Source organism: Taeniopygia guttata, chromosome 12, assembly GCF_048771995.1.
Source record: "Taeniopygia guttata chromosome 12, bTaeGut7.mat, whole genome shotgun sequence".
Classification (NCBI taxonomy): Eukaryota; Metazoa; Chordata; class Aves; order Passeriformes; family Estrildidae; genus Taeniopygia; species Taeniopygia guttata.
Window position 1 is genome coordinate 19,934,307 of NC_133037.1, and position 25,495 is coordinate 19,959,801.

At 46.9% G+C, this 25,495-nt stretch overlaps 1 protein-coding gene across 4 annotated transcripts in view; it reads right to left on the bottom strand.

Moving 5' to 3' along the window:
* Window positions 1–1,793: 1,793 nt before the first annotated feature.
* Window positions 1,794–25,495, bottom strand: part of PHF2 (PHD finger protein 2) — a 53,397-nt gene continuing 29,695 nt past the window's right edge. The window contains exons 4-22 of one of the 4 annotated variants that reach the window (XM_032750613.3): window positions 23,668–23,828; window positions 23,021–23,162; window positions 20,486–20,672; window positions 19,757–19,919; window positions 18,817–18,904; window positions 18,153–18,259; window positions 17,763–17,854; window positions 17,266–17,355; window positions 16,133–16,495; window positions 15,227–15,346; window positions 14,519–14,637; window positions 14,001–14,179; window positions 13,719–13,792; window positions 12,529–12,686; window positions 7,940–8,217; window positions 6,810–6,905; window positions 5,797–5,906; window positions 4,391–4,652; window positions 1,794–2,865 (exon numbers count right to left, since the gene is read on the bottom strand). In XM_032750613.3, coding sequence (XP_032606504.3) covers window positions 2,777–2,865; window positions 4,391–4,652; window positions 5,797–5,906; window positions 6,810–6,905; window positions 7,940–8,217; window positions 12,529–12,686; window positions 13,719–13,792; window positions 14,001–14,179; window positions 14,519–14,637; window positions 15,227–15,346; window positions 16,133–16,495; window positions 17,266–17,355; window positions 17,763–17,854; window positions 18,153–18,259; window positions 18,817–18,904; window positions 19,757–19,919; window positions 20,486–20,672; window positions 23,021–23,162; window positions 23,668–23,828 — 2,878 coding nt within the window. In that variant the 3' untranslated portion in view covers window positions 1,794–2,776. The remainder of the gene's footprint in view (window positions 2,866–4,390; window positions 4,653–5,796; window positions 5,907–6,809; window positions 6,906–7,939; window positions 8,218–12,528; window positions 12,687–13,718; window positions 13,793–14,000; window positions 14,180–14,518; window positions 14,638–15,226; window positions 15,347–16,132; window positions 16,496–17,265; window positions 17,356–17,762; window positions 17,855–18,152; window positions 18,260–18,816; window positions 18,905–19,756; window positions 19,920–20,485; window positions 20,673–23,020; window positions 23,163–23,667; window positions 23,829–25,495) is intronic. The other 3 variants (XM_072934670.1, XM_072934671.1, XM_072934672.1) reach the window with 3 other exon arrangements.

The window sequence follows — 25,495 nt, forward strand, 5'->3', positions numbered from 1 at the left end:
GGAGCTCAATGTTTAGCAAATACAGTGAGCTGGGGCACAGAAGTATGTGAAGTTTGACAGGAGAATGACCTGAAATGAGTCTCAAAGTGTGTCTTCCCTGCAGGCTGGAAACAGAAGAAAATCTAATTCATTATAATTATTACACTTCCAAGAGAGGATGGGAAGCAGGCTTTCTCTTGTGATATACAGAGAAAAACTTCCAAACAGTTTACACAAATGCTGTGAGTCCTGTGGGGTGGGCACTGAGGTCCGTGGTAGATGGAATGGAAAGAACGGCGCCTGCAGCTCGGGATGGCATTGGGCTGCTGCTGGAAGCACCCCACAGCCCGGGCAGAGCCCGCTCCGGCTGGGGCAAGGTGAATGTGAGGTCTGTGAGACTAAGGTGTGCTTGTGCCAAATGTCAAACGGAGTGATTCTTGTCAGTGTAAAGACAGAAACAACAGAAACACAAACGTTGTGAGTAGTGGTTTACATAGGCAGCCAACAGCCTCTCTGCAGGTGTGCACAGAAAACACCTCCCTGGCCGGGCCGTCCTTTGTACATCGAGCAGCACGCTTGTGAATTCACGGGTGCCAGTCACTGCAGAGGTAATATCAAAGGTAAGTCGAGTGTCCCACATCGGCGCTCAGGACCTCGTGGCAGCCCCGGGCTCCTGCACAGGGAGGCTGGCACAGCGACTGTCACCCCTTGTCCCTGGATGGGAGCGGCATCTCTGCGCTGCTTTTCCAGTGCGGGTTCCTCCCGCTTGCAGCATCCAGGCTCTGCGGGCGCTGGGCCCTGGGTGAGTGCCCCGGGTGGGTGCCCCCGGTGGGTGCCCCGGGTGGGTGCCATGGGTGGGTGCCCCGGGTGAGTGCCCTGGGTGGGTGCCCTGGTGGGAGCCCTGGGTGACGACTTTCACCCGTCACAGCACATCCTCAGCTGGTGATCCTTGCAGGTCCCTTCCAGCTCGGGATATTTGATGATGGGCCAGGGGTGCACGCGTGTTCCCGGGCCGCGGGAGGTGCTCGGGAGGTTCCATCCGACGGGTCCCATTTTCCCGACTGCGGCTGTTTCTGAACTGTGAACTCCCCCAGCTGGCGGCAGCTCGATATCGCCACCAGCCACCGCAGCCCGCCCGGGATGTCCCTGCGAGGGTTCCCCCAAAGCCGCGGAGCCGGGGATGGGCGCTGGGATGGGCGCTGGGATGGGCGCTGGGATGGGCCGGGGCGGGGGGCCGGGCCAGGGGCTGCCCGTGGGGTGCTGCGGCCATCGGAGGGGAACAGTGCAGGCTGCAGGGGGCTCGGACCACTGCCAGCACAAGGCATCCAAGAGCAGGAAGCAGAGTGAGAGGTGGGAATGGCATTGCATCAGCAAAGAAAAAGATGCAGGTGAGCATGTCCCCAAGGTACAGGAATAAATGGTGAGATGCTGCACGTTTCAGTGAGCACAAGGAAGGGGAAAGGCTGGAGCACCTGGTGACTGCCAAGAGGGAGGAAGCAGAGAGAAACAGGCATGTATGCTCACCCATGGGAGGTGGATGATGAGCTGGGAGATGGGTGGACACCTTTGGGTAGACCATGAGGTGTCTCACTGGGATGCTCAAGACCATGCCCAACTGACCAGCGCTTCTTGTGCTGTAGCAAGCAGAGGTGTGCTTACTACACCACATGGGGGTGGGTGATAGATGCCAGCAGCAGAGCCACCCCCTGTCTGTGCCAACTGTGGGTCCTTGCTGGTTCCTTCACCCACCCTCAGGGGGCCCTGGCTGCCTCCCCACCCTTCACCGACCCCACAAAAAGGCCAGGCCCAGGCAATTGTGTACAAAACCTGAAATAGTTTTACTTTGCTTTCTTTTTTTTTCCTTTTTTTTCTTATTTTTTTAAACTTTGCTCTAGGTTTACTTAAGATTTTGTGAAGTTGATACAAGAGCATTTGATATGAATCGGTAAATAAAACACTGTCATAGATAGATAGCCACGATAAACTTTGTTAGAAATGTACATGTCGCGAAAAAATAATAATACTACGAATAATAATCATAATCATAATAAAAAAAGCCGGCGCAACGCCCGGGCCGGCGCGGCCCTGTTGGCCCTGGTGGTGGCCCCGGTGGCCCTGGCACATGGCGGCAGGTGGCTCTGGTTCCCCACAGGCGCCGCGCCCCAGTAATGTGTGTATATAAACAAAGCCCATAAGAAATGTACAAATATAAAAAGCTACAAACATTAATAAATTACATCGTCACAAAACACGGAACACTCCACAAGGTGCTAGTAAAATAACTGTCTCCCTCCTCGTACAAGAAGTTACGCAAAGAGCTGGTACCGGCGGGCAGCGCCCGGAGAGACCCTCCCCGTATAAAAACCCAGCGGTGGTTATTCCAAAAGCTATGTACAAGCTACATTCTAGGAAAAGGGGCCTGGCATGCGGCAGCGTGGAGCGGCAGCGGTGCCTGAGAAACGCGCCCGCCACCTCCTCGCTCGACGCCTTGAGTCCTGCAGTCCCCTCCCGCCACGTGGCCTTGTGGCCCGTCCTGCTCCCTCGGCCACCCGCCCTGCCCACTGCCGGGTGATGAGGGGCCCAAGGCCAGAGCCGGTGCCGGAGCGAGGGGCCCGGCGCGCTCCTCCGTGGCCAAGATTAGTATTAACTTTTTGCGGCTAGTCGCTCTCAGCACTCTGAGAAAAGACATCTATATTAAAAAATATTTATAGCAGGATTCTGTACAGTCTGACCGCTGAAAGTTAAAGGGATTATTGTAGTAGTGGCCCAGAACTGGGTGGCAGTGTCCCTGAGGCCACTAGAGCAGTAGCTTCCCGTTACGGTGGATCTTCAGGATCTTGCCGAGCCGCTGCTTGGCCGTGGCCATCCCCTTCTTCGTACGCTTCCCTGGAAGGACAGCAGGTGTGGGGTGAGGACCCACGCCCACCCCACACCACCCTACAGACAGACCCTCCAGCTGCCTCCTGCCTCCACGGCCCTGCTGCCAGCCCTGCCCAGCACCTTCAAGGACACCCACCGGCACCCCTCAGGAATGGGGCTGTCGCCACAGGACAGGGCTTGGCTGGAAGCACTGCCCCTGGAGAGCCAGCCCTGCTGAGCTGAGGCACAGTGCACACACACCCTCATGGACACATCCACCCCTGCTCCAGGGAGGCGCAGCTCTGTTGGGCACCCTCCTGCCCCCACACCTCTCCTGGGCACCCTCCTGGCCCCACTGCCCTGCCAGACACCCTTCTGCCCCTGCAGTGCCAGCCCTGCTGCCCTGTGCCCTCACCTGCCCTGGCTCACTGCTGTTTTCCCACAGGGTGAGAGTCAAACCCAGCCCCACAATTGCCATTCTGCTCCTCAGGGAGAGGCTGCACACACACACAGTCACACAGACACAGGCCCTACAGCTTTTCACAGCTCCAGGCTCCTGGGCACCTCTCTGTCTTGGACCTGTTTCCCACCATTTCAACACAGAAGCACAATTCCAGGCAAATACATTCTTTCTTCTCCAGCTCTGCAGAGAGTCACAGGTACCACCAGCTTCTGGCAGGACCCCAGCCCCTACCACAGGCTACACACATCCTGCCCTATGGCCATCCAAGCCGCCAGGGTGCTGTGCACTACCTCTAATCTGCTCCACTCAAATACATGGAATTCAGGAAACACCTGCCACATTGCCTCACTTCTTACTGGGGCCTTTCCCAGTGGGATCACACACAATTTTCATGCTAATGCAGTGTCTGTCCCACACACCTGCCTCAGTTACACTTCCTGAGCCAAGTTCAAGTGGAGACCAGGAGGTCCCAGCCCAGACTCTGGCACAGCCTCAGCTTTCTCACGCTTTCCCTATGATAGACAGCGGGCAATATCTTCTTCTCTCCTGCCTTTGGTTGTAGTTCTGTTATTTCCAAGGTGTGATATTCCTCTGCTCCCTTGCAGCAACCCTACAGAGAGATCTGCAGTGTGCCCTGCTCTACATGTCCTGGGAGGACTGTCCTCAGTTACAGTCAGCACAGAGCTGGCATACAGCCACCACGAACACCACAGTGTCTGCCCCAGCCCTGGGCAGAACAGCCTTCATGGATGCATCCTCCCCTGGCCAAGGCTCCACCGGCCAGGCTGTCTGGGATGTGACCCTGCGGGTGCTCCTCCCGAGCTGGGGCTGGGTTGGGCAGCGCTCCTGCCAGGGATACCTCGCACCCTGCAACCACCAGTCCAGCAGAGAAACACCTACTTGGCCCCGCAGTGCCAGGACAGTCAAGGCCACAGCCCCTATCCCTGACCAGATCTGACTTGCATCCACACGCCTGCACCTGTGCATGCCCACACCACACACTGCAGTGGAGGCCCTGCGGAAGGCTCGGGTTCCATGGCCCTTCACCCTTCCCCACTCCTGCACCACAACCCAGGCGTTTCCTGGTACCTTTGGCGGAGGCATTGTTCTGCGAGGATGATGAGGGTCTCCTCTGTGTGAGGAAAACACCGGGTGCCATCGGCTGCGATCCCCTGTTAGGCTGGGTGACCCCAAAGGTGCTGGCCCCTGCGGTGTACTCATGATCTGTGAGGCTGCTGGCCTGTGACTCCAGCTTCGGCTCGGGGGAGCTGCCTTCCTGAGCTGCTTTGCTTGCGTTGGGGGCTGACAGCTTCTTTTTGGTATTTTTTTTCTTCTTGCCTTTTTGTTCCTCCTTTAAAATGACAAAGATGAAGCTCAGATTAATCCCCAGAAGACCTTTAGCTAGGGCAAGGGCCAGCGGCGTTGCTTAGGGTCCTGATACAACGGCACGCCAGGAGTTGGCCATGGACAAGCGCTCGGGGGCTGCTCCAACACGTCTGGCTCACAGCTGCACACACACGTTTGCCTCTCGTGCCTCTATATCCTTGCTCTGTGCAGGGCCTCCTCGTTCCTTACCACTGCGGCGAGCAGGAGCCAGCCAGGGCTGCACCGACACCGCCCTGGCACAGCAGCGTGGGCAAATCTTTCCATCTTCCACAAAAACTGGCACCTCCTATCTTCGGGGATCTTCACACCCTTGCACAACAGCATGAAGGATATTAACATCCCACTGATTCAGCCTCTGCTTCCTGCTAGGACACACATATCATCTCCTGACCTGTAACTGCACTTGGACATGCACACTGGGATGGCAGGTCTGCTACTGTTCTGTGTCCCTTGTCTACTTTCAGTTCCTTCTTCTTGAAACATTGCCACCATCTTTAAAGCTCTTCTACTCAATAGTCCACATCGCAGAAGCCCAAGGCCACCACAACCTGCATCTCCACCAGCTTGCTGAGGCGCCTCACCAACCTCGTTCCAGCAGACCTTGTCACCTTAGCATCTCACCATGTCACCTTTATGGGGCTTCTCTGACCCCTTCAGAGACCAGAAACTTACCAAACATCCAAAATGCCCCAGTTCCTTTCCTAAACTGACTTTTTGCTCACAGTCCACCAATCCTTTGGAAGCAAACCCTGACACTTCCCAGCAGCCAATCTGCACAGACAGGCAATCACACCAGTCAGGTTCTCAAGTACACATCAAATACACTCCTTTGAGGCAGCCTTCTCCAGTTCTACCCCAGTAGCCATTCTCACCCCCTCATCCTTCCCTGAGCTTTTCTCTGTCCTTTGCTATCCTGTGACATGCTCAGGTGTGTTGTGACACCACTGGGCTTAGATCCCATTTATTTCCCTGAGCCTGCAGAGCCTCATGTCACTGGCAGGACCAAACACTCTGCAGGGCTGGCACAGCACTAGGCTTGGGCACAGCTCTGCTGCTGAGGACAGGGCTCTCCTTTCCTGACAGCTCCTTCTCTCCGGGCAGCCTCTCACCTGCTGTGACAGCTTGGCAGCGGCAGCGGCGAGTCCGGTTTCGATGGAGGCGACTCTCGTGCCTTCTCGCACCGGTCTGTCCTGCCGAGGCACCGAGGGACCAACTCGTGCTGCAAGGAGAGCAGAGGCAGGTGAGGGGAAGGAATATGCTTGTGGGAGCAGCACAGCCACCACAGTGCAGCATGCTCTGCCCTGCTCAGCCAGGAGAGATGGAGACAACCTCTGTCCTTCCCTTGCCCAGGTACGAGTGAAGGCACAAGAGCCAACAGCCTCTGGGCACAGTGGCATGGGCAGAAGCTGCTGATAGAGATGTCATACAGCTGAGCAGCTCCACAGCACCTGAAGCCAAAGCCATGCGGATTTGTGCCCACATCCTGGATTATGAGTGTTATTTCCAAAATGAAAATGCTCACCTGCAGCCGGGGGAGGACATGCAGGGCCACAAGATGATGAGGTCACGCATGGGCTGCTTGTCACACACAGCACACACAGAGGGTGCCCTGCTCATGGGCTACAGGGCTCAAAGGGGTCCAGGGGTCCTCTTGCCTGTCACTGCTGCCTGTGAGCTCCAACAGACCCAGGGCAGACCAAACCCTTCCAGATCATGAGCTTCAGCTGAGCCTGAAGGAGACTATTCCTGCTCTTGCTCACTATTCCCACAGTCAATTCCCACAGTCAACACCTGAAATCCACAGCAACTCAGCTGTCCAGAGCTTGATTCACTGTTACACCACTGCTAAGGTGGCAACCAAATTATCTATTACTAAGACTGTGAGGAAAAATAAACCAACCAAGGAATTACTTTCTCCTGCCAGCTGATTGCAGGAGGAAGGCTAAAACTTCTTGGCAGGAATCCCAGTACCTGGATCACCTCCCATTGCCCTGAAAAGGGTTAATCCTTCATGTGATAAAGAAATCACTAATTGTGTGTTACAGTCGCCACAATCCTTGAAAAATTTAGAGATTTGCATGACTTAGCCTGAGTCTGGGTAGCACAGACCACATCGACTTACCCGTGGGACTGTAAGGGGCATCATCTGAACTTTTCCTTTTCTTTGATCGGGACTTGAATACTGGATTATCTTCGTCTGATTCGAGGGAAGGGTAAACTACAGTAGGAAACAAAGGCAAGAGTTTCAGTTTAGAAAACAGCTCTACCCTGCACAGAGGACCCTTGCTCTGTCCAGGTGCAGTGACCACAGGCATCACAGCTGGATGATCCCCAAAGTGCCACTGAGCACTTCTGTCACAGCTGTGACACTCAGAGGACTTTCCTCTGTTCTCATCCACACATTACCATTGGGAGCTGCTGTCTTTAAACTGTGACTGGCTCTCTGTATTCCTCTTTAATCACAGAATATCCTGAGCTGCAAGGGAGCCACAAGAATCATCGAGTCCGACTTGGTTGCCCAGTAAAGCTGTGGCTGCTCCATCTCTACAAGTGTCCAAGGCCAGGCTGGACAGGGCTTGGAGCAACTTGATCTAGTGGAAAGTGTCCCTGCCCATGGCAGAGGATGGAACTAGATGGCCCTTGAAGGTCCCTTCCAACCTAAACCACTCTCTGATTCCATGACAATTATGGCAGAACTGATGTAACTGCTGTAAACTACCTTTGTCTGCATTTCTGCTGCAGATGCTTGCCTTCTCTGCCAAAACTCAAAACAGCATTAGATCCCTTTTCCATGTACAATTTCAACTTCTCACTCCTCTCAGCTGGAGGTTTAATTGCTACTGTGCAGACAAGGACATTTCTGTCACAAGTAGCAGTACCTGACCCACATTTCTAGGACAGTCCCCCGTTTCTGGGTTGACTGCTGCAGTTTCGGGTGTCTCCATGTTTCTTGAGAGTTTCTCTCAAAAAACAGTTTCTGCTTCTCCTAAAAGAAGTTTTGTGCCATGCCTCAAATCCAGCCTGCCTGGATGGCTGTGTGAGCCTGGGCTCTGCAGCCAGTCTGCTGTCACATGTCTTTGCTCCCTTTGGTGTGTAGGTCCGTGTTCCACGCACTGCTCCTGTGCATGCCCAGCCGATCCCAGGGTGACAGAGCAGGCAGAAGCAGCCACAAGCCAAGGGACATTCACCAGCAGGCACACATGCGTCCATGCAGCCTCAGGCACAGCCTCACTCTGCTTCCCGCCTACTCACCATAATCCGAGTCCTTAAAACAGGCATCCAAGTGGTCCTGGTCCTCATCGTAGTCCTCGATGTCGATGCTGTTCTTTGTGCTCTTCTTCAGCAGCCGTTTCCCAGCATTTTTGTTGCCACCACCACCAGTTTTCTTCAAGTTTTGTGTGGAGAAGGAGTTGTTCTTCGCCTGATTGGTGCCCCACGATGTCTGCAGGCAGGACTCTGAGGCCTGGAGGTTTGCCATGGACAGCATGCCCTGGATGGCTTCCTGCGTGCTGGGGGAGGCAGGTGGCTGGCTGTGGGGCACAGGGAGAGATGCCAGAGCACTTAGTGATTCCAGAAACACCAACCCCTCACAGGCAGCTCGCTCCTGCCAGGCAGCTGTGCTAGGAGAGACCCCCTGATTCCTCTGAGCAGCTGCACATACCAACAGGGCCAGTGCGGGATTTTATGGAACGGGAATGCCACAAAGAGCACCTCAGATGTGGGGGTGATGGCCCAGGAGCCAGGGAGATGTGGGCAGGTCCCTGGGGCTGTCGGCACTCTGGGCACAGCTCAGGAAACTTCCCAAAGCCCACAGCAGAATCCCTGACAGAGCAGTGTCTCTATACCAACTATCATCATCATCATCCTCCTCCGCCTTCTCTCATCATCATCTTTAAATATCTATCTATCTATCTATCTATCTATCTATCTATCTATCTATCTATCATAATGTTGTTTTCCTGTACTACCAAATCATCCTCCTCATCGTCATCATATTTCAATATTATTATTTATCATTTACACTATCAGCTCCTGTAAAAGGAGAGCTTATGCATCAGCACTGGTGGGGGATGTTGTGCAGGGCTCTGCTCAAAACTGCCTGGAAGTTTTTGGTCCCAATTCACATCATGGGCTGTCACCACTCCAGGAGCTGCTGGAAATTAATTCTGAGACTGGCAGAACACATCAGTCAGTATTTCCAGAAGTTTGAAGTTTGGGCAAGTAGTGAAATGCAAAATAAACCTTGTGGCAATAATATTTATTACACTTGTTATACATTTGTTGTGCAATAGAAGCCACAAACATACAAGAAAATTAACAGCACCATGTCACTTTCTCCTACTTGAGCTTAATCTGGGCTCTAAGTAGAGTGAGGTACGAGACCATAAAAGAAGTTTCTGGTCACTAGTGGCATTTAGTCATAATCCTGAAAGTGAGTTAAAACTAATTCAGAACTTAACAAACAGAAGAACATCAAAAAACTTATTTAGGAAAGAGCCATTTAAATCCCTCCAATATCATGCCTTCTCCTCTGCCTTCTCCCCAGCAAAGAAATATTTTGCATCATCTACAAGGAATTATCATATTTTCTTCCAGCCTTTTCGCCTGAACTGTTTTCCCAAACACCGGACTCTCAAAACATTGCAAACAGACCATCAAATACTGACCACTAAATGGGCAAATCAGAGAGGAACTGCCTTAAGCAACACAAACTTCAACAAATAAATGGTGGGATATGATCAAAACCAGTGGTTCTGAGGCTCAAACACCAACCTGAAGAGGGGGAAATATCTCAGAGTTGCACATGGAGCAGAGTGTTTCTCATTAGGGCATGTGCCTGGTGTGTTTCCATCAGGAGTATTTCAGCTTTCTAATCCAAAAAAAAATTCAAGAAGACTCAGGAAGCAATTTTGAAGCTCTGGAAGAGCCATATCCCCTTTCTGTAGCTTCAGCAATGATTTAAAAAAAACCCCCACATTTATGAAAGCAAACTATCAGTGAGTTACAATTATGGCTAATAAAACCATTTTAAAAGAGTATTGGAGCAGGAACAAAGCGGCCAAAGTGCTTCTGCCCCTGCTGTGTCCCCACGGCCACCTCCAGACACACTGGAGGCGGCGCTGGGGGATAGCTCAGGCCTGCCTGCAGCCCGGCAGCCTTGTTGTCCTGTCCTGGGGCTACGAGCTGCTGCTGTGGGTGCACAGGGAGGGGACACTCTAACAGATGTACTGGCAGTGCTTTGTGCCTTCCCCTCGCTTGTGGCAGCTCTGGCGGGGCAGCAGGCCCAGTGCAGTGCCCGTCCCCTGTGCTGGCACTGCTGCAGCCCCACCTGGAACGCTGTGGTCACTTTTGGGCTCCTCATGACAAGATGGACATTGAGGGGCTGGGGCGTGACCAGAGACGGGAGCAGACCTGGAGAAGGGGCTGGAGCGCCAGGAGTGGCTGAGGGACATGGGAAAGGGGCTCAGCTGGGAAAAGGAGGCTCAGGGGGACTGTGGAACCCAGGTTTGCCATTCTGTTCCTGGCATGTCCCAGGGCAGGTGGAGCAGGCAAACAGCTGTGCTGGGGACAGGAACAAGCATTGCTGGACTCAGGTTTTACCTCCTCAGTGAGCAGGGCACAGGAATGATCCCAGCACCCTCCATAGTGCAGGATATTGTGTAGGGAGCCCGTGCCTTGCTCTTCACCACCAACTCTACCACTGCCATCCCTCTCACCCTCTCTAGGTATATCATCTCCTTCCTTCCATCAGGAATTACTGAGTCTCCCACCTATATATTCATATTTAGAAACTGAATTTATAATATTTCAGCAGAGTGAAATATTGATTTCACTTACTTATTTATATTTCACTTACTGATTGAGCAGTGGCTCTGGAGAACTCACAGTTGTATAAAACTAAAGAACTCAAACAATTTCAAGTACAAACCCAGTGTTTTCTTCCATTTTTGAGTCATACCTGGCCACAAGTAATTTTGCTCCTTTCAAGATCAGGTGATGACCAGCCCTCCAAGCTTTTTGCATATTTCATTTCAGTTCTTTCAGCCTGTTCCCCCACTCACAGCAGCCTTTCTGCAGGAGCTCTGTCCTTCCCTCTCTCCCTGTCTTGCTGATACACACAGTTGAGCTGCAGCTCTCTAGAGCACTCTAGGTAGTGCCATCAGGGCCTCTGGGGTGGCCAGCTGCTAGTGACAGCTCAGTATTTTACAGAATAAGGCTTGCCATGGTTCAGATAAGGCCACTATCACAAAAAGCCCTGACCTGGGAATCCAGCACTGGTCTGACAGGGATGCAGGCACTGACTGCTTGTGTGGGAGGAGATCCATAGGGCTGCTCCACAGCATCCACAATATACTCATACAGAACTATAAATACACACATTCTCTACCCTTCATCTGCACTGCAAGCAGAGAAAGGTGGGAATTGTTCCTAAGAGTCAGACATGACCATACTGGCCTTATGCTGTGACACAGTGTGTGTTTGCATATCATGTTTCTTCTGATTTATTTTCAAAAAGACCACATTATGGCCCTTTGAAAAGCCAAGTGTAATTATGATATGAAACACAGTAATTACATTTACCAGGGGCTTTTTCCAATCAAGATGCAGCATACACTGCCAAAACCCCGTGTTTATCCCAGAGCCAACATTGATATGACACATTCCCACTAAACCACCCCACACAGAGCAGTAACTCAGCTGAGTCTGGGGTGGGACTTTGATTTCAGAAACCACAGAGCCTTCAAACACCCTGGGTACAGCAGCCAGGCTGAGGGGGGAAAGGCCTGAGTTTAAACGCTGTTCTGGTTTAACCCCTTGCAGACAGCAAAGCACACCCCAGCAAGGCAGACAATTGTCAAGGACCATTTCAAAGCATGCAGTGAGCAGTGTTATCCACAGAATGGCCAGCAGTGTCCACAGGGCCAAGGAGGATTTCTTTAAGTTCTTATAATAGTTGATAATCTTTCTTTTTTTATACCAAACTTCCAGCATGGAAGTTTTATTAACCCAGCAACTTTGTTACACTGTCAGACACACCTAACTACTTTTTGATGCATCTAATCACCTGCCAAAATATAACTGTAAAATCAATATAAACACTCATCCTATTACTGACAATAATGCAGAATGGAAAAGGAATTCACAGGGATGGCCAAGCAGACAAGTATTAATGTGATTATTTCTTTCCACCATTCAATGTTTGGATCGTTGAAGGACCTGGTGCTGTACCTTACTGGCCATAGGCCAAAACATCCAGTGTCACTTTCCGTGTTTCACATAAGACACCACTAAGCCCAGGCAGACATTTCCATTTCAGGTACAGAAGTGCCCACGAAAGAGTGTGCTTTTTTCCCCCAAGCCTTATTTTATGGTGGGAAGAAGAGTGATAAACACAGATGGGAGGTAGAGAGGGTGGGTGGGGCAGGGAGAGCACTTTCCTATATCCTTCTTTCAAGCACTTGGCATTTGTGGCACCTTAGAGTTCCTTATGGGAGAAATGCTGGCCATTTAGATAACTTTATTACAATCTCATTACATTAAAAACCTTAATTCCCACTCTCAAGCTGCAGTCACTGAACTCTCTCCTTCTTTTGAATTATTCATCTATGACAGCATTATTGCTAAAACTGATCTTCAGCATCTACAGATGTGAAGTCCTCTATTTGTTCAAATTACCAAAATCTTTCCTCCCTCTCCCTCCAGATCACAGGATAAAGGAAAATTTTGCTTACTGGAGAAAAAGCAGTTACCAAGCTGCAAAATTCCTTCTCACTCACACACAACCACAAAAATGCAATTTTGCTCACAGGTAAGAGGGAAAAGCATCCCCTGGTGCCTACCTGTTGGTGTTATACTCTAAACCCCCAACTTCCTTGCTTGCCTGCAAAAGATCAAGAATTCCTGCTGCACTTCCACTCTCTTTCTTTACTTTGGAATTGCGTCCTGGCTTTGCCTCTGTGTCAATGTGAAGCAAATCTTCATCTGACGAGTCCTCGCTCTGTGAAAACAAGGAAAGGGGTAAAAAAGATGGAAACTCACTGAGCTGGTCCCCAAGAACAGCACAGTGATTTCTGCAGCCTGCTGCTCCTCCAAAGACAGAGGACTAGCCTTTGGAATTTGCTTTTAAAAAAACCCAAAAAAACACCAAAACCAAAACCAAAACCAAGTACATGGTAAAAATCCATTTCCTTGTAGCCTGGAGGATGGTAAGTTTTTCTTTTCCCATACAAAGCTTTGAGATCTGATCCTGTTCATGGGTTCAATTCCCTTTAACAGTGGTGTTTCCATCCCCACATCAGCAGACCGGGAGGATCAGGCAGAGGAATGGGACAGACATGTACAACAGTGTCATATGAGACTCTGGAAGGGAGCTGCCTACATTTGGCCCTCTCTCTGGGGCTGAGATTTCTAGGCACTGTAGTCAGGTGCCTAAGAAAACAAGTTCTTCCCCTTTCCTGCCCTGCTTTCAGGCTGCTACAGCACCAGCCCTTATTGCTTGGGGTGCCAGTCTGGTGTCCAGGGTCTCCCTCCTCAGGCTCTTGCACAGGGAGACACCCCAGATCTCATGTACTGGCTCAGACAGAGGTCTGTACTTCCTCCTGAATGTCCCAGACACAAAGCAGGGTGAAAAGAATTCCTTAGTACTGAAGACCAAACACTCTGGTCATCTTTGGTTCTGTCTTAGCAAACTATTTTGCCTTTTCTGACTTATTCTAATAATAATTTGTAATTTGATTTGCAGCACTGAGCTTCAGACACAGGGCACACTCACACCTGGGCTGTCCCATCCTGCAGGTGAGCCCCACCCAGGCTCACTGACCCTGCAGGGACTAGGCTGGGCTCACCTGAGTTCGGAGTATTCTAGATCTCAGCCCATAATGGGCAGGGAGGCTCTGCCAAGTGGCACAAAACAAACCTTTGAGTTACTACATCACAGGAAGAGAAACATAGAATGGTTTGGGTTGGAAAGGTCCTTAAAGAACCTCATGGTCTAGGAGTGTCTCCTTGTGAAGGTACAATAACCTCATACCTTATATGGTACCGACTCCACCTTTGGCTTCTTAACAGGAGTGTGATGCTGGGCTTCCTTTTTATCTGATAAAACTGTATAAATAAAAAAGAAACAAAAAGTCATGTTTTTTTTTCCCTTCGAAAACCAGACATCCTATTCTACTCACATTTGACTGACAGGTAGGACATGGCTTTCTTTATTCTAAATCACATAAATTTTAAATATTATATTGATTGTTTTGGACAATCACCACCTAAGACTTTGTTGAGCAGATAAAGATAAACCAGGAAATATCCTTACAGGGCAGTTCTCTTTTTGCAGTGTTTTTCTTTCTTCTGATTGGAAACTCATCAATTTTTAGTTCACCATCATCTGACACATATTCATATTCATCCCGTACAGGTTTGGCTTTTTCCTCTTTAAAATTCTGCAGTGACCCAAACACACTGGTATTCAGATGAGTTTTGACTCCCTTTGAACTGAAAAAAAATATTTACAAATCAGTAACAACACTCTGAGTAGAAAACAGCTTGTGACTTGACAGACAATTAGTATCTATCTCTATGCAGAAATCTCAGTCAAACTGAATTCCTTCAGGGGTGCCAAAGCAACTAGAATAATTTTATAAATACATTTCTGAACCTATGATTTATATCTCAAAATGGGACTCTGCCTAGAGCACTAGAAGAAGTTTTAATGATAGGGTATTTTCTACATTGACCAGAAAGGCAGGTTTTCATCATCTTGTATAAAAAATATAAATAATGACTTTTCAATTTACTTTTTTAGTTGATGTACATTGTCATATTTTTACTTACCCAAGCAACTTCTTATTAGAGAAAGAGAATGTGAATTTGTTGTCTTTATTTCCTGATAAAGGCGTCTTTTCTGATTTGTGTTCCTCTTCCATTTTTAGAAGTGAATCAGGTTTACTGTTCTGAAAGGCAAAAGACCAAAACAAAATAAATAAATCAGTCAAATGAGTCCTTTATGTTTCAGCTTCCCAGGTACCCTCAGAATCTAAGTCTGTTAAATTTTCCCTTATTAAAAATCCTATCGAATTTTCTCTGCAGACAAAATGTTCTATTCTGTAAGTGAATTTCACTCACCCTGCATTAGCCTTCAAGAAGGGCAAGCTTTTAATCCCTAGGGCATAATTCAGATTTCATTAACTCTAATTTTATGCCACTTAAAAATTAGTTATTGATTATTAGCTATTAGTTACTTGTTGATTTATCATTAGTTATTGATTTCAGACTTAAACTACTAGGATTCTGTCAGAGCAAGGATCACAAAAGGGAACAACACTGAACCACCTCACTGGTGTCTGGTGAAAAGGCACATGCTTTTGAAGAATCCATCCACTCCCTCTTCCTTTATCAGGGATTAATTGATTATTTCCTGCTTTATTTTCTTTTCTTTGGGAACTGAAAATTGGTGCCTCATTCTCTCCACTTAGGCAGAGCCACAAAAATCCCCTACCCTTGGCTTATCATTATGTGGCAGAGTTTAACAGGAAACATCACCTTGTATTTCCATTTGGCTTCTGTTTTGCTTTTACTTTGCTCTCGAACTTCAAATTTCTCCACCTCATTCTGCTTGCTCACAGATTCCTTATTGGGAACACTTAAAACATTCTTTGCAGCCTGGGAAAAAAAGCCAGGAAAAAGTTCTCTGAATGAAGATGGAGTGTTGGCATGTCAGAAACACGGGTTTTATTTGGGAAATAACATGACATATTTTTGAAAACTCTGATTTATTCTTTTTGAATCCCAAATTGAGGTTTAATCAAATATTGCTCCTTCAGAGCATGCAGAACAGCGGCTGCACTTTTCCTTGATACACCAATACTCTCCTCTCCCTGTCTGTCACCCCATGACAGGTTTCACAAACTGCACACAAACTCTTAGAACTTCAGAAACATTTTAGGAAAGATTTATGGATATTTCTTCACAAACAGCGTACAACCATTCTTCTATCAGTGCCTTGATGGATCCTGGTACCCACTGAAATCAGTAGCAAAATTCATGCTGAATTACAGGGCGCCAGAATTAAAGAACGTCAAAAAGAAACTTGACAAGTTTCTACATGGGTAAAAGTGGAAGAAAACTACTATTCTGTTTTCAGTCACTCATTCTAGAGTAACATTTCGAGCAAATGAGATACTTTCGAAACAAGTTCTTTCATCACTGACACCTTTTGGTATCAGTGGGTTTCTGGGAGGCTTCACATGAATGAATAACCAGCAAAGAGTCAAATCAAACCCACCAGCTGGGTAAGAGAAGGGCAATGAGCAGTTACAAACCATTCCTTTGCTTCTGCAGAGCCAGGCTTTCATAATGTGCTGCACATATTACTTTTTGCATGAAACCTACAGAGGGATTTTATCTCTCTGAGGGTGGGAGAAGAGGGAGAGGTTAAAAACAACCCACCTTCCCCTTCTTTGGCGTCTCGATCTTGGTCAGAGCCTCCTTCGTGTGTGCCTCCAGCAGGTCAAGGTTGGGGATGGCTGGTGGTGGGCTCTCCTTCACCTTCTTTCCTTTCTTTTTGCCTTCTCCCTTCACTTTCGGTGTTTTGGGAGGTTTGGAGGGTTTGGGAGTCTTCGGGGTTTTGGATGGCTTGAGTTGTTTGGCGGTTTTCACAGTTTTGGGAGTCTTTTTTTTAGGAAGCTTTTCTAGAGGTGGGGGCAGAGGGGTGACTTGGACGGGCGATGGAGCCTCCTCCTTCTCCACAGGACAGATCTCCTCGGCTGCGGGGTTGGCACTCGTGTCTGCTTTGCTGGTCTTTGAAGCGTTCTATGGTTTGGCACAAAGCACAAGGTGTTCAGACATGCCTGTCCTGCTTTTGATATTCCCTCCGTTAGATGGGGATACAACCCCAAAGATGCCCAGAGATGTGGTGCAGGGGATCTGCAGCATAGGTCAGTCTGACTGAGGAATGAAGAGCCCATCAAGGCCACAATAACGCTCTGCTCATCAATCCCCACCCCCAGTTCCCACCCCCACATTCCTCCAGCCTGGCCTGCAGGAACTCCAGAGGCTTGGTAGGGAATGTAACCCTCACTGGGTTCTACCATCACACAGCCTGCCCACACAGGATAGATAAAATGAACAGCCTTCTGCTTAAAATGCTGATCAGCTCGAGCAAAAACCCTTTCCATTTAATTCTGATGTGATAAATATAGCAGAATCACATTTCATACCCTCGGGAAAAATTAGCAGTAAAATAGCTACCCAATTAAAATTAACACCGACTACTTAAAAAGAAATTATTTTCTGCTTAACTTGCTGTTCTGACAATCAGAAAACTTAAATACTAAATCAAAGAGGATCAAAGGACATGATCGGTTTCAGTTTTGAGGTCTCTGGATGTAGTTAGGAACAGGGTGAAATGCTGCACAATGTGGTGCTGAAGCACAATGAAGGAGCTGAGCCAGCTGTGGTCACCTTTTGCTGTCACGGGTGTCCACCCCGCAGGATTTGGTACCACACTCAATGGGTGATACCTCCATGCATTTTATAACCTGGACTCCCAATACAGTAAATATAATAAAAACAACACAAACCTCACTTAATCTTATTTCTTTGGCAAGGTCCTTGATAAGTTGTGCTGGTTTGAAGTTTTCTGGTAGTTCATCTTCATGCTCTGCTAAAGCCTAAAACACAACAAAGCCAAATTGCTGTTTCTGTGCATATTTTCTTCAAAAATAATAATAAAAAAAAATCCTCTTGAAGTGACCTGTCTGTATTTTTTCCTATTTATTTTAATCAATCTTGACTGCATTAAACATTCAAATAAGAAAAAAAAAGGGTTTTTTCCTGTTCTGGATGTTATTGTAACAAGTTGCCCTGAGAGACCAACAAAGTTAATAATCTTTTTTCAGATATTATTTCATTTTCACAACTGCAACATCACTTTGCTCACCCCCCTATTCTCCCAATTCTTTCTCTTTGGCATCTTAGAATTGGATTTTTTGAAATGGAGATGTTCTTTGTTCCAGAATTTCCTCTCTGCTCCAGCAACTGACAAACACATAATATTAATTCAGGCTGCCTCTCCTACCTGTTTTTTAGTCCATGACCTGAAAGCACCATTGAGAATCTTTGCTCCCTGAAGGAGATGAGCAGGAGGTTGTTGTCCAGCTTTATGCAAACCTAACCAGAGAAAAAAAAAAGAGTGTCATTCGACCACTGACAGCTACAGTTGTTTACAGAAAGCATTTAATTTGAAAATTGTAACTGGGAAAGCTGAAGTTGACTCTTTGAAAGTTGATCCCCACAAATGAATCCCTACTACAACTTGATGGCAATAAGCAGTGCTTTTACTGTGTCCCAAATCCAGCTGAGCCTTCCCACCCTGTGCCCCTGTCAGTCATGGCTGCAGAAATTCAGGGTAACTGTCCTCAGATCCCAAAGCTGAGCCATCAGGGTGGGCGAGGAAATGCAGTTTTACCTTTGAATTTCTCTAGCAGATGCTTCCCCATATACCAACATGCCGTTTCAAAGTTGGGAAACTGGGTCAGACTGACAATTTTCAATCGCCTTTCTACTTCATATGCCCTGCAAGACAAAGCCACAGGAAACTCAGCATGACAGAGCACGAGTGTGTCACAGAAATGCCAGGGTCACTTTGCAGTGGGTCTCTTCTTTGTCCTGCTGCTACGCAGGCTGGCCTCAGGCCAAAAGCAAAACATGACAGCATTGCTAAAATACTGAGATACAGATGTATGATGGTTTTATTGCACTATTTGCCCAGAATCAGTAAAGAACTCATTGCATTGTCTTACACTGGGCAAAGAGCCCAGCTGAGCAGGTGGGGGCTGATCCAGCAGTGTGTGGCAGGTCCCAAGGTAAAACTCCAGGCAGTGTGTAACCGTTCTGCCTTCAGATTGTGGCCACATCAATCCAGGCACCTCAGGCATCCTCTTGTGCATTATCAACAGGTGTAAGGACAGCTCAGGATAAGTCAGCACGAGGGAACGTGGTCAGATGGGACAAAGGTGGGTGCACCAGCCAAAACTGCCCAAGAGCCACACCAGCAATACTGTCAGTCATTCGTTATTACTCATTTATTAAAAAATGAGCTCTACATAACATTAGATTTAAAGACAGATTACCTCATCTGCATTTCCACACTTAGACTGTGTAGAAAATGTCCTGCAAAGGCCAGGCAGTCTACTGGTGTTAGAGTTGCATAAATCCAGCCTAAAAGAGAGAGAAGAGTCCTCAAGACAAGAACTCGAAGGCCATTAGCACAGACTTCAATCCCAAATGATGTCTACACTTCACTAAGCACCTTGCTCCACAGGTACCCACACAGCCCAGCCCCAGAACTACAAATACTTTTAACAAAGCTGCCTCTGGTCCCTTCTTTGTTTTGCTGCATAATGGCAGCTGCTTTCCTGTCTCCGCAAAGACCTGAAACAGACCCTGACATGCTTTGTCACAGTGTCAGAATCAGGTGTTTTCCAAACATATATTTTCATACAAAAATCTACTCAAGTTAGTGAATCTCCATAAATTGCTCTGTGTTTGTTCCACCATCTGCTCCACAGATAGTCATAAGAGAAACACCTACTTTCCACTTCTTATACCCAAGGTAAAATTCAAGTGTGTAAACCTTTGGTGCAAGAATCTATTCACACACAGTGATCTGTAGTTCCTGAGTGTCACAGGGGATTAATGTCTGTGACAAGGATTTGGGGGTGTCATGGTCAGAATGCATGGTCAAATTCACTCAATGCAAATTGTTTGTTAGATGTCAGAAAGCACCAGTGACATGGTGGATACAGAAAGAGAACGCATGAGTTACTACAACCCAGCTAGCCCACGAGTGGAACACTCTCCCTACTAGTTTAACTTTTAAAAGGCCGCTAAAATATTAATAGAAAGGAGTAAAAGTTCTGATTTGTTTTGTTTGTAAGCACATGAAATAAAACTTCTACTGAGAATTAGACTCCATAGTTTGCCAGAGAGAGTTGTCAAATCCCACTCCTCTGGCATTTTGGACGTGCTACTCTAAAGCATGAGGAAAGCTCTCCTCCCCCACCTGCTCACCTGATGGGATGAAGAGTGTCTGGCCTTGTTTAACGGTGCATTTGTAACATTTATCTACTTGGTCTGCAAAAAACATCTCACTGTGATTTGCTGCTGACTGCCAGCGTTCATACAGAGAAATATTTGCAGAGGCTGGTTTGATGAGATAAAAGATCTTTTCTCCCTGAATTAGAAATATAAAATTAGCAATGAGCAGCCAAATCAAACAACACTGCACTGGTGCACACACACAAAGACACACACACACACACACACACACACACACAGAGTTATCTAAATATACATGTATGTGTATTTTGGCAGTATTTAAATAAAATTAATTAGTCAACTTTTTACAGAAGGGCTGAAATAATTAAATCACACACGACCACATCTGCTTATATTGTGGCAGTGATGGTACAAAAAGGTTTACAGTGCCAAGTTCCATCACACTGCAAAAACAGGGCATGATATCTTTAAGGCCTAGGGTGATGTATGTGCAGAAGACACTAAACAAATATTAAAATCCTAACAGAGAGAAAATACACAGAGGGCTTCCATACTCCAAGTGCTTTCTCACTCAGGAGACCCTGGCACCTCTGGGAGGGCACTCAGAGCAGCTAAAGCCCAGATACAGCAGGACAATGACAAAAAAACCTGAGAGCTGAATTTTGGAGAGAATTCTATGATGGTCTTTGTGGATAAAATTGAGTTTGTTACTAGCTACACCCGAAAGCCAGGCTCCCTCACCTTCAGCACGTGGTACCAGGCAGAAGCCCCCCCAGAGTCTATGTGGAAGTCAGTGTAGCTGTCCTTCACGCAGATCAGGCAGTACTTGGTCACTTTGGGTTTAGCCAGCAGAGCATCGTCAGGCCAAGAATTTTCCACCCAGGACAGCTTCTTAACAATATCAGGAGGCTCTACAAAGCTGGACATCCTTACAGAGAGAGTGGAGAACAGACAGGCAGCTTTTGAAACAGAGCACCAGGACCCTGGTACAGCAAGAAGCAAGTATGACAAATACTTGCATGGCAAACTGGAGCAGCTCCTCTTGTGGCAGTGGAACTGCTCTTCATTCAGAAAATTTGGGAAAACTGTTTACAGACAGAGATATAAGGTTTTTTAAGTGTGATGACTTAACAACAATCCTTTGCCTTCTTTCAGCAGTATCATCTATGATCAAATATGTGCTGGTTGTAGTTTTCCAGCCCCTGCTACGCAGGCTCAGGGACCAACCTTGCTGTGATCACAGTCACCTTCCCAGCCCCTCCAGAACAGAAAGTGAAATGTGTGCGTTTGGACAGAAATCTGCTGGTTAGCAAGTCAAGCTTAATATTAATAATCCAAATAACAACAACATTAATGCTCATGGATAAATAACTCCTGATCTGATGGTGAGAATCAGCAATCTTATTTAGATTGAGTAAATAACATTAAAAGCTCAAAAGAAGGAAGAAGTCTAATTTGGGTTGACAATGTGAATATTTTTTAAATATAAGATATATAATACATATTTCTATAATTTATATGAATTTATATATATGTACATTAATAACATAATCTTACAGGATATGTATCTAAATCTATACAAAATATTATCTTCATTCACACTGAACATATGTTCCTATTTATTTATTTATATCATTCATGTATTATGTTTTTGTCAAATACATAACATATACTATAATCACAGCTAAGACAATGCAGTGGCATGACAACCAGATCTTAAATGTTTCATCCTAGAATGTGCTAAATTTTTTATTCAGATAGTCCAAAATTTGGGCTGATAGTGCAGGAGGTGAAGACTCACTGCTAGGCACTCTAAAATACCACATCAGTAAGAATATCTGTACTTCAAGCCAGTATTATATGCTCCCACATGTCATTGTGCTCAGTGTCAAGCCCTAATGACAATAACTCCATTTCCATGGCAGGGAAGATGGAGCTGTGCATTCAATTAAACTGTCACTGTCTATGCTAAGAAATAAAATATTTGCTACTTATGTCTCGATTAGCGGAGCATGAACGACAGCTGCAGCAGTCCTTCAGGAAAAAAGACATCCCATTATTTGGGGATAATGGCAGAAAGCTGAAAAAATCTCTGCTGAGAATCCCGGTGGTCTCAAACCTGCAGTGAGCAGAGCTGCTCTCTGCAGTGATGGGGGTGAGCCGCTAAATCCCAGCCACAGGGATCAGGGGAATGCCTGGGAAAAATGAGCTTGTCATTATCCACCAGTCTTCTTTTTTCAGCCTTCGTGCTGAAGCAGAATGCTTTCCAAAACAACCATTCTTTGTTTTTCTGCTGACATTCATTATCATCTGTGTAGTGTGTTTGTGTGTAAAAGGATCTTCTTCTTTTCCTGGTGCTTCCCTTCTGGAAGCATCAGCTACCCCAAAGGATCCAGGGCTTGTGAAAATAACCTGCACAGCTTTTGGTGTTCAGTATCTCAGAGATGCCCCTGCCCACTGCTGGAAGGAAAGCCCTGCTCAGTTATGGTAGCACAGCTACAGAGAGCACCAGGCAATGCCCTCAGCATTTGCGTCAGCTAATCATGGAATCACAGGGTGGTTTGGGCTTGAAGACCATCTCATTCCCATCTAGTCCTGGGCAGGGACACTTTCCACTGTCCCAGGCTGCTCCAAGCCCCAGTGTCTAGCTTGGCTGTGGATCCTTCAAGAGATCCAGGGGCAGGCACAGCTTCTCTGAACACGCTGTGCCAGGGCCTGCCCACCCTCCCAGGGGAGAATTTCTTCCCAGTGTCTGATCCCTCTGATCTGCACCATCACCTCCAGCCACTGGGAAGTCAGCATCACCCTGACTCTGAGCTGCTGTCAGACAGATCACAGGTTACCTGGCACAAGCACTGAAACCAGAACTAGAACACATGCTGTAGGATTAAAGAATTATAACAAAATTCCAAAGTTATTCCCCTCAAAGCACACCCAGTGATATGTTACCCTACACTTAAAGTCAGAGCATCCAGAAGTTGCTAAACAACTATCCCTAAGGAGGAAAAGCACTGGGGAAGGCAGAGGCTGAAGGCAGAGGCTGAAGCCAGCCACATATCCCAGACACAGTGTGAGATTCAGTAATTTAAAATTATAATTTGTATATAATTCTATGTAAGAAATATTAATATAATTCAAAATTAAACACATAGGGTAGTACAGGATAGTACACAGGTATGTTATTATATAGAAATATGTTATATACAAAATAGTAAATAAAAATTAGAAATCAAAATAAATCTGTAGCAATTACTGTGCAGCAGGTTGGACCCTTACCTGGTGTCAGAGAACTCCAGATTTGTGACATTTAAGACCCTTTTCCTGTTTGTGCTGTAGTAGTAATCCACAAATTCCTTGAGCTTCATCTTGCAATCTTTCTGCTTGGTGACATCAGTGACATCAACACTCCGCTCTGGCCCTGCACATGAATTCAGTGGAGAGGACAGGTTGATGGACAGCCTGGCTTGCCCCCTTTTCTATGCTTGAGGGTAAGTTAACCTGTCCAGAAACATCTCAGTCTTCTGATTTTCTGACCTCTTCAGCCCTTGGATCCTCCCTGTTGCTTATGTATGTACCCACACAGACACACATGCACGAAAGACCTGCATATACATAAATACCCATCAAATGGTGCTTTTGCAGTCATGTCCCTGGGAAAACCATTCCTTGATATTACTTTGGCTGTTACTGCTTATGCAGAGCTGTGGAGAGCAGTGCAGGCTGGCTCAGCCTCACTGCCAAGCTACCACACAAAACAAGAATTACTTAACTGCTAACTACAACCTCCCACTACACAAAAAGCACTGAGACCAGCACAACTCACAGCACAAACAATATTTTAGAATACGTTTTACAATTTTCCATACAGCTGATTATTTCTCTAAAGCAGCTGAGCTCCAAGCACTGCAATGCCAGGTACCCACCAACGTAGTTCTCGACGTCGCTGACGTAGAAGGTGGGGGCAGGCACAGCCAGGCCCAGCCCATCCTTCTTGGGGACCAGGATGGGCTCTGCAAAGCCCTTCTCTTCCAAATACTCCGCTGTCAGCTGGCTGCCTGGCACTTTCACCACTATGTCTTCAGCACTGCAAAAGCAAAAACAGATTCAGTGGTGAGGAGCTCCATGCTGAGTTTGGAATGTTCTGCATTTCACTTCTGAAAGGAAGACACCGTGAAAAATGAATTATAGGCAAATTAGGTACATAACCCAAAACCCCACTTATTGCAAAGCACGAAGGGCACAAAAAAGTCATGCAACATCAATCGCTCGAGCCTCATGTTCCAGGAGACTGGGAAAGCCTAAAATAACAGCTTATAGCAAAAGACCATTTTCCTCAGCTGTAGGATCAGTCAAGCTACCAGTGATCAATGTTAAAGAATTAATGTTAAGTGCTTCACTCTAAAGAAGATGAGGTTAAAAATGTTACCCAATCTCAAATAAATGGCCCTAGAGATGCTTTGCAAATCATTTTAAAGCAGTCAAATAATGTACTCAGGAAATATTCTGCAGATCATTTTGAAGTGCCTTGGACACCTTCCACAGTTCCAGGCTGCTCCAAGCCCTGTCCAACCTGGCCTTGTACCCTTCCAGGGATCCAGGGGCAGCCACAGCTGCTCTGGGCACCCTGTGCCAGGGCCTGCCACTCTCACAGAGAATAATCAATTTAATTGTTATCACTGCTACTCTTGCTACTCCAGCACTATTTTAGTATTAAACATTTTAGAACAGAATTACATGAACAATATTTTTTGTCTTTTTGCTCCTTTCAGTGTTCCTTTTGACCTGAGACCCTCCTGAGCACTCACTGGGGGCTGTCACTCCCTGCCCCGTGCTGGGAGTCACCAGTGATGCTCCTGGTCGGACGTCCCTGTCCCCCCCAGCAGCCTCTGGGGCCTGGTCTGTCCCATCTGCACATCCCATTCATTTGCTTTGGAGGTGAAAATTCCGCCACAAGACTTCGTGTCTGAGTCCCGGATCTCGCAGACATTTCTTTGTACTAGAGACCCTCCTGTCTCAGGAGATTTCATTTGGCAGCAGGATTTTCTTATGCACACATTAATGAGTAACAAAGAGAAAAAATGGGGGGGGGCTGTATTGTTTATAACAATTTTGGAGTGACTCAGAGATACTGTATGTGTGACTGTAGTCTCAGAGGCCACCCGAGGTTACTGAAATCAGTCTGAAAGCCATAAATCTTTCTTAAAATGAGCTGTGCAACCTGTCAAATTACAAAAAAAAAAAAAAAAAAAAAAAAAAAAAGACAAATAGCAAAGATAAAAAACCTTGCAGGCCCCAATGGAAATAGCCAGGCAAGTAAAAATAGTGGATCCTGAGCTCAGCAAAACACATCTGTAAAAGCTGCAAAACACTTTACAGGATTGTTTTCAGTTTTTTCTTTAAGCAGCCTAAGACTAGTATCTTAAATAAAGTGTGAAATTAAATTCTCCATAAAAAGGAAGAAGTTCTGTGTTTATTTTTCCAGTCTCCAAGGATTCTTCTAAAAAAATTAGTTATTAATAATTAAGAATTTATTTGGCTACAGCCTACATTAACGAGCCAAAAGAAAATGATCACTCTCACAAATGGCTGTGGAGCAGCCTAATAACATGTGGGACATGTCACCTAACAATTAGCACCATTCATTACCCCAGTGAGAGAGCCTTTGTCACCCAGTGACTGAGCATGTCATTGTTCTGTCCAAGATGGGGACAGACTTCAGCAAAGTCATTAGAATTTTAAGAACTGGAGAAT